The sequence below is a fragment of the Molossus molossus genome, unplaced genomic scaffold, assembly GCF_014108415.1.
Source record: "Molossus molossus isolate mMolMol1 unplaced genomic scaffold, mMolMol1.p scaffold_m16_p_4, whole genome shotgun sequence".
Classification (NCBI taxonomy): domain Eukaryota; kingdom Metazoa; phylum Chordata; class Mammalia; order Chiroptera; family Molossidae; genus Molossus; species Molossus molossus.
The window spans coordinates 3827700-3836575 of record NW_023425377.1 but is presented as its reverse complement, the minus strand read 5'-3'; the positions used below and the strand labels follow the sequence as shown (position 1 = coordinate 3836575).

General features: G+C 56.6%; 2 protein-coding genes across 3 annotated transcripts in view; both read right to left on the bottom strand.

Annotated features, from left to right (window-relative positions):
- Positions 1-2001: 2001 nt before the first annotated feature.
- BHLHA15 (basic helix-loop-helix family member a15) lies at positions 2002-2574 on the bottom strand. Its single transcript, XM_036281591.1, has one exon. The coding sequence runs from the start codon at positions 2572-2574 to the stop codon at positions 2002-2004; it is 573 nt and encodes a 190-aa protein (XP_036137484.1).
- Positions 2575-7004: 4430 nt separating this feature from the next.
- LMTK2 (lemur tyrosine kinase 2) overlaps positions 7005-8876 on the bottom strand; it is a 68616-nt gene continuing 66744 nt past the window's right edge. Inside the window, exon 14 of one of the 2 annotated variants that reach the window (XM_036239612.1) lies at positions 7005-7988. In XM_036239612.1, the coding sequence (XP_036095505.1) occupies positions 7960-7988 (29 nt within the window). In that variant the 3' untranslated portion in view covers positions 7005-7959. The remainder of the gene's footprint in view (positions 7989-8876) is intronic. The other variant, XM_036239613.1, reaches the window with a different exon arrangement.

Below are 8876 nucleotides of genomic sequence, written 5' to 3'. Positions count from 1 at the left end.
GCGTCGAGGGAGCAGACTCAGCAGCAGCAGGCCTCACCAGCCTGTCACCCGACCTGTTTCCTCACTCCCCCCATATTTAACACCCCCAAAAGCGGGACTGAGACCATCATGATGTGGCCACAGAGTGTGCGGATGCCCTCCAGCCTCGGGGGAAGCAGGACTGGACATCTGAGCCCACGTCACCCTCCGGGAAGCACAGGAGGTGCAGGTACAAGTGACAAAGAGCAAGAGCCTCCACAGCCGTCATCCTCAAGGTGGTGACTCCCAGGCCCTCCTGCCACCCCAGTCACCAGGCATGCCCTCCTGGGCGGAGAGTTCTGCTGGGCGCCCCTCGCTGTGCCTTTGGCTGTGCGTTGGTTCACTCGGCAAGTTCAGGGGCGTGCTGAGCCCTGCTCTGGCCTTGGCTCGGCCAGAACGACAGCCTGCAGGTTGCCAGGCCTCACCTTTCTGTGTTCAGCCGGCAGGCCACCCACAGCGGGGTTGCACGGACCCCATCTTCCTGAGCTCAGAGCCGCTCTCGACCTCAGCTCGCATTGGCGGCTCGTCCCGACCACCACTGACCTTCCCGAGTAGCTACGCCTGAGGGCCCCCACCTGACCCACACTGAAGGGCAGCTGGGCCAGTGGTTCTGGGACCAGATGAGGGCCACCTTTCAGAGCGGCCTGCGTTAGGGCCTGGGGAGGGCCTGGCCAGCATCTGACCAGGTAAGCTGTGCTGAGGGGCGCCACCTGCTGTCCTCGATGCTGCCAGGGCTGACACACAGCCCACAAATGCATTAAAAGGCTGGGTCAGGACTACCAGGGTTGGGACAGAGGCCACGCATGAGGGACATGTCCTCTGCTGGGACAGCCCCACTCCCAGCCCAGCCCCCACTCACCAGGAGAGCTCTGGGCACAGCACCGCCCTCTCCACAGCCCCTGTCACTGCGGTTCCTGCCTGAGGCAGCCAAGGGCCCTGTCCCCTGCACATGCTGGCTGTGGGCAGAAGGACAAGGGAGGGGAGATGCCAGCCAGGAGGGAGCAAAGTCGCCAAGCCTGTCGAAGCCAGCAGGGCAGGAATCCCACAGAAGGAAGCTTGGCCCCAGGCTGCGCACACCTGCCAAGATGCCAGTCCCGCCTTTGAGGGCACCAGGTGGGGGAGGGGAGCTCTTGCACCCCAGACTCCTGCTTGCAGAGAGTCCCGCAGGGCCCCCAACCCCAACCAAGACCCAACATTCTAAAGTCTTGTCAGACCACCCAGTCAGTGACAATTATGACAATGAGCAGCAACCCTGGGTGAGACCCAAGCAAGGCCTAGAGACACACGCCCTTCCCTAAAGGGCCGGGCTGAGAGTCCCAGCCACTCGGAACCAGGGTCCAGTGTCCGCTCTCCCGTCCTGTCTCAGCACCACGCCACAGACCCTCTGACCCGGCTCAGCCCCTCCACAGTCAGAAGCCCCCAACGCAGGAAGAGGCGGGAGGATATCCCAGCCCCTCCAGCACCTGTACGATTCCCCTTAGAATTAATTTGAGGCCATCTGATCAGGGTTCTATCTGACGCCGAACTAGACGCTTCAACCACGTTGGCTCAGCCACACTGCCCGAGTGACGGTGAGCTTTGCTTGCTCTGTGCCTCAGTTTACCCCGAATGAGGAGACGTTGATGCAGGTTGGAGGAGGTCCCTCCTTGGGCCTGGGCTTCAGGAGTAACTGGGGAAACTTACCAATTATACCTTTTCCTGGAACCTCCCTGGCTTCAGGAGGGAGCCAGGAGTGAAGAGGATTTACTTACAAAGGCCTGTCACCTCCTGTGTCGTCCACTGAGAAGCAGGTCCTGGGACCTACACGGAGATTTGGGCCTCATGCCACCCAGGGCCATGGCCTCAGCCAGGTCTTGTCCCCTGGGGGCCAGGATGTGCTCCAGAAAAGGCAGCTGGGTGTTCAGGGAAAACGAAGCCTCTGGGGCCACGGCCACGTGGGGTGTTACCACGAGTCTGGGGCTCTGGAGGGGACCAGGCGAGGCGCTAGGAGCCCTCTCGGAAGCTGTGGATCTGTGTGGAGTACTTCTGCAGGTGGCCCTCGGGCTGAGCCTCGGTGGCACCCAGTGTGCCCCCAGCCGCCTGCTGCTGCTGGTAGTGTTGGTAGAGCTTAGGGCCAGGCCCCTCCAGGCCCGGAAGGCGACCGCTGGACATGGTCAGGATGGTGGCTGTCAGCGACTTGATGTAGTTCTTGGCCAGCGTGAGGGTCTCGATCTTGGAGAGCTTCTTGTCGGCGCGCACGTGCGGGATGACCTCGCGCAGCGCCTGGAAGGCGTTGTTCAGCGTGTGCATGCGCTGCCGCTCCCGCTCGTTGCTCTCCAGCCGCCGCTGGACGCTGCTCTCCCGCCTGTCCCGCCGGCCCGCCGGCCCCGAGAGCCCGGGCCGCCTGCGCCCGCCCTCGGCGCGCGCCCCCTGCGCGCGCACTGTCCTGCTCCGCAGACCCTTGGCCATCTGGGCCCCAGAGCTCGGCTGGGGCCTGTCGGGGGACTGATCCCCTGGGCTGCCCTCTGTGTTCTGCGGGGGCACCCGGCGCCTGGGGGGCCGGTTCTTGGTCTTCATGGCTCCAGACTGGTTGTCCCAGGTCGTGGCAGCTCTGAGGGGGCCTTTGGAACTGGAATCTAGAACACAGGCCACCCCGTGGTCACTCCGCAGGCCGGTGGACACTGAGAACAGCCAGTGGACACTCAGTGCAACTACCCACGGCTGCGTCCCCGCTGACTGCTTGGTGCACAGTGACCCCGGGGTCTCTCTCCCCCTGGGTGAGGCGTCCTGACCCCTGGACTTTTCTCTGGTCCCATGCTTCTTACTGGCCCCCAGTGCCTCCTGAATCTAGGTGGCCTTGGACAATTTGCTCAGGCCACCCTGCGCTGTGGCGCCGTCCTAGCTCGGGGCAGCGCCTCTGCCTGAGGCTGCAGTGCCTCCCGTTGGCCCTGATGGACGGGCACCGATTCCGGCCACCACACTGCCCGTGCTGCCCCGCTGGGCGTCACATGCAAGGACAACGTTGGGGCCAGAACTGCAGTGGACAGGGGTCAGTAGAGGTCGACAGCGGCCAGAGCCTGCAGCAGTCCCCCAGGCTAACCCGTGGAGGGTCCCAGGCAGGGCTCCAGGCCCAGGTTTGTCCCACCCGGGTTTGTCTCCAGAACCCACCTGGTCCTGACCCTGGGTCCTCTCCCCACCGCTCCGCCGGCCGCCCAACCCTACCGCATTACCTGGGGATCCGGACCGCACGCGCCCGGGCTGTCCACGGGGGACAAGGACACGTAGCTTTAGCCGCCCCAGGCGGGGCCCCGGCCACATGTAAATGAGCCCACGGGGCGGGGCCTGGGCGGAGGCGGTGCCCGCGGGGGCGGGGCGCGCACCTGAGGACCGGCGGGCTGCACCCCGCTCCTCGCGGCGGAGCCCTGGCCGCGGAGAGGCCGCCCGGCCGGCACCTGGCCGCCGCCCCGACACGGGGGTTGAGGCTCAGCACGCAGGCCCAGTCCGAATCCGCGGAGGAGCCGTTTTTAATCATGCTGGTCGCGGCGGTGCACGACCCCGAAGGGCAGTTCCGGCGAACCCGGCGGCGCCCCGCGGCTCTGGGGCACCCCACACCCCCACGGCCCCCGCACCGGTCCAGGTGCGAGTGGGCGGGGCCCTGCCCACGGATCACCTGGGCGGCAGCCTGCGCGCGTCACCGGGAAACAGCTGGTCGTCGGTTCTAGGTCCCAGGGGCCGCAGGCGGGCAGCTTGGGCTCAAACCCGGCTCTGCCACCCGCGCGCTTTGCTTAACGGCGCCCTGCCTCCGGTTCCTCACCACTTACGAGCACAGTAGAAGCATCTGGCCCAGGGCTTCTTTGGGGGCTGCCAGGACGATCCTGAAGCGCATGAGCCTGCAGTCGGTGGCCCGTGAGCCTGGACTCCCACCCCCAGGACCAGGGTCAGCACTGTCGCTGGCGGCCTGTCTTGGGCATCTCGGAAGGTGGGAGGGGGGCGTCACACGGAGTCCTTGTAACCTGGGCTGCGGCCTGGCGTTGTCAGTGTGGGTAAGGGCCTGTTAGGGGGCTCCTGGCAGCTGGGGCCACGGCAGCAAGGACAGGACAATGCAGGGCGAGGTCCACTCAGGGCATAGAAAGCTTGGTTTTGAGCTAATTAGCCTCTTGGCTTAGAGCTCGGTTGATGCTGGACCTCAGGAATTAAAATGCTTCTGAAACGCACCGAGTGCAAAGGATCCGGCTTACAGATGCACTTTAAGGCACAAACACTACATAAAAGTGTGGTTTTCCAGTCTCTACAATCTGAGCGTCCTCGGGGATGTGGGGATTTAGGTCTGTCGTGGACAAGGGAATCTCAAGACCAGGGCGGTGCCAGGCCATCCACCCTAGGACTTCAGTGCTCAAAACACAGAATAAACGCAGCAACAGAGTTTATAAATATATAACTATATTTATTTTGAATATTAAATAGTTTTTAAATTACAAGCAATTTATTGAATCACACTATGCATCAATATACAGTAAAAATCTTACAATTTAAAAATGTACACAATTTAAACTGAAAGTTCATTAACTGTTATATTGCCATGAATATAACTCTTATGACTGTGTTAAAGTACAACAGGGAGACCTCACGGTGTGACTGACCCCCGGGTCCCCCTGTGGACGGAATGAAACAGTGGATTGCAGGTCCATTAAGACCTACTAGGCCTGTGCTGTGTGAGCTTGAACTCAGACATGTCCAAGCCACTCCAGTAACAGGCTGTTGGTAACTCAATACTGTCAACACATCCTTAAGAATTTACTTATACACTCAAGAGAACTTTCTTATTTAATGGTCAAAACTGAGCCAATCCCATGACGACTTAGGAAAATTGGTTTTGAGATTTAGATCTGCAGTAACTCCGTACAGCCATTCTAGTTCTAAGGCTACTTCTCGCGAGGCTGACGTCCTGAAGCCCGACACTGGGAGCCTGACTCGGGGTTCACGTCTGAAATTCTCAGGTGCCAGCTGCGTCCAAGAAAACACCTGGGCCCTCAGAGCGAACAGGCAGCAAGTCATTAACCCTACACACACCCTATGAAAAATAATACTAAGAAAGGTTTGTAAAGGCGTTTTATGGCAGCAAGACATACAAAGATGTGTCTTAGATAAACCCATTTTTATAGCAACAATCACCTGTACATTTAAAAATAGAACGTCTGTTTTCAATTCAGCTTTGTTGAACTTCACCCTTCAGATGAATGGCTTCTTCCCCAGACCACAGTTCAAGCTTCAGAAGGATTTGGAGAACTCCTTTTCTACATTTCTCTTTCTGACTTACAACAGAGTCGTTTGATAATACAAATTAACATCTAGCTAGGAAGGAAGTGAAGGTTAGATTATTGTATTGTGGGATTTAAAGTATGTAAACTCCACTGAAGTAGGACTAATTAAAACCTGATCATTGATTCCGAGAGAGGCCAGGAAATATTGTGAGCCAGGTATTTCAAACCTCATCCATATTACCTAGAGAATCCACTGATTTATTTCACTGCATAACTTAGTAGCGCAAGTACTGCTTGAAAACCCACTACTGGTAAACAAGTTAATAAAGTAAAACAAAACAAAACAAAACAAAAACAAACCAGAATCAAATGACAAAGCACATGCTGACATTTCAATAATGGACTGAAAATTTTAATGTACATAATTTATTTCCTGTGTATTGCTTGAGATTTCAAAAGAACATGTTCACGCACATGTTTACTGTAAATATAAAATCTTCCCCACCATGCAACCCCACAGTAAGATCTACTCCAACCCCCTCCCCCAATTCAATGTATAAAATGCCTTTTTTGGCAATTAATTATGAGAGCAACACAGACTTAAATTAAGATGGGAATTACGTTGTTAAAATCCCCTTATAACCATAGTGAAAAATGGACAACCCCAAAATATCAAATTTAGCCTGGGCTGACAGTATAAGACTATATATTCTATGGATAAGCTTGATTTTAGTCGTTAAATCTGAACCCCTTAATCCTATACTTTGAAAAAACTAGTATAATCGCCTTATTTCTCTCTAAACCAAGCTGGTAGTTAGACGTAAAAATTCAGGAAGTCTCCATGGTAAGAAATTCAAAGTTTGGCAATTTTGGCAAATCACCTTCTAATGCCCTGTTAACTTTTTCTCAAAGTGCACACACAGGGTCCGGCTCCTGGTAGTGCTCCGCACCCCGCTCCGTGCTGCCCCACGCTCACCGCAGGTGGAGAGTACAGGGGCTCTTTCTCCACTCTGAGTTTTCTTGCTCTGGAAAGTTATTGCTAGTATAAAAAGTTAGTGGAGCGAACCGGAATTGGTAATAAAGGTTAGTGTTTACCCCGGAAACTCTTGCCAGTATATACATCGCATCCCCCCTAGGACTGAGCCTGTGACTGTGTCACGCAGCCCCACCTGGGCTGGAGTCCGCCTGGGGTCAGCTGGTGTGGGGAGAGCACAGCAGCACCGGAGACAGCTGGGGAAGGGCCAGCCCCTGGGGACTGCAGACCTGACTTCAGGACGGACACGGCGAGCCTCCCTCAGCACAGCACTGCTCTGGCCCCTGGGAACGCCCCGATGTCAAAGCAGGGCTCCAGGGCTGCAGAGAGGTCACCAGCATTCTGAGGTTGTGCCGGTAATGCTCAGCCACTTTCCAAGCAGGGGCAGAGCTCAGTGGTGATGCAGAAGGGAGGGTCAGTGCAGGTGCGCCGCCGGGCGGCGTCCGTGTGGGCGGCCACACAGGGCTGCCCGGCTAGGACATGCCGGCTGCGGAGGCTCCGCCGCTGTCCCTTGTCCCTCCTTCCTCAGAGCATCTCCTTGGCTGCAGACATCAGCCACGTCTGGACTTGACATGACTCCGAGTGGTTCTGAGGGGGAAATTCAGCATTGGGGGTTTCTAGAGCTCAACACCCGAGGCTGAGCTTTAATAAACAGAATCGCTCCCACTCCTCTGTGCTACCAGAGCCCCCCGTGGAGCAGCCCCTCCCTCCGAGTCCCTCACCTTTCTGAGGAAGGAGTTCCAAGGACAGGGAGCCACAGCAGTCCGCGCTTCTAAAAATCAAGCAGAAGGTGTCGAGCGGAGGGCATCGCAGCCTGGAGGGAAGTGCCTCCGGGCCACGCTCCGCTCAGTTCTGGGGTTGCCACCTGCTGATTTTTGCCAAGGGGGGTGCAGGAGGGCCACACAGAGAGACTGCAAGGCCCCCAACTCCTAGAGAAGCCCCGTCCACTACAGGGAAGCCACCTCATAAAGAAGAGACAACATGGGTTTCAGTCCATTGACAAAAGAGCCATCTTTTGAGACCCATCAAAAATACTCCCTGTGAGGACACGGACACTCGGAATCGCTGTCGTTCACGGAAGAGCCGCAGGTACAATTCCGACAGTTCTAAGGACTGCACAACACTCAAAATTTTTCAGCTTTACAAGTACCATGCAGAGCAAACAAACTATACAACAGAAAAAAATCAAACTAGTGGGTAGCACCAGCTTGACCAGCCTTATTTTCCTTGAATAACTTAAGATTCTGTACAGTATCAGGGACTCTTAGAACATTTATCCACAGTGCAATTACAGAAAGCAATTCGTGATTTCTTTAAAAATAATAAATATGGCTCACTGGTGCCAAGTCCCATCATGCATCCTCTGGGTCCCTGTGCGCAGACAGGACGCACACGTGGACGCAGAGAACACCTTGCGTGGAAACCAGAAACAACCGGGAGTCCACAGCTGCCCACGACCGAGCAGGGCCGGCCCTCCCCGAGAACGACTGGAGCCGAGTGTCCCCAGTGGGTGAGAGCGGCTGCAGGAGCGCGGCTCCCTGCGCGGACGGGCTTCCTGCGTGGGCACCAGTGCCGGCTCCCTCTCCACCTCCTGAGTCTCAGCAGATGTCGCATGGGTGGCGTTGCTCGACAGGCAGCACAGAGCCACCGCCCCGGGGAAGCATCCACTTAGTCTTTCTCTCCATCTTCACTGCTTCCTATGTGGGAGAGAGCAAGCAAAGGACCGCCAGGTAAGAACAGTCTGGACAGCACCACCTGCCGAGCCCGTGCGTTCTTCCCGGGGCCGCAGCCTCGCCAGACTCGCAGACACATCTGCTCAGCTCCCACGCTGGGTCAATGTCAAGGCCGAGGGCACAGGAGCAAATCAGCTCTGATCGGCACACATCTGTCCCTCTGACAGAGTGCTAGGTCATGCACATTATCTAATCGGCACAAGTAAGCACAGCACAAACACAAACAAAAGCTCTTTATATTTCCTAGTTATTATTTGATCTGCAAACTTCAAAAAAAAAAAAATGTACCTCTTAACATTTATCCTCCAATCTAGTTATGGGGAAAAAAAGGTCCATATGTTCAGATAATACGACTTCAAATGTGCCCTGCCCATGACTTCCCACCTGGCCCTCTGGTATCACATGAAGACCAAGACTTAATGGCAAAATCAACAATCCTGGGAAAAAACAGGGCGCATTTGGGCTCAATCCCAAAACCGGGGCCAAGTGTTCTTCAAAGCACAGCTTTCTGAAGAGCTGCTTGTAGGGGAGGAAGAACTGGAGACGTGAGAGGGGCTAGGAGCAAAAGCAGAAGGGAGAAGAGCTGGCCCACACACGGGGCACGTCCTGCCTGCCCAGGCCGCCCAGCCCAGCAGGGCAGCGAGGGGCGCCTGCAAGCAGCACCGAGCTCGTGGAGTGACAGCGCCCAGAAGGGTGGAGTGGGGCCCCGAAACCATTGTCAAGATGGCGAGAGCTTTATAAAGAACTATTTATGGCTCTGGCCGGTTTGGCTCAGCGGTGAGCGCGTCGGCCTGTGGTCCAGTGAGACCCGGGTTCGGTTCCTGCTAAGGGCACGTACCTCGGTTGCAGTTT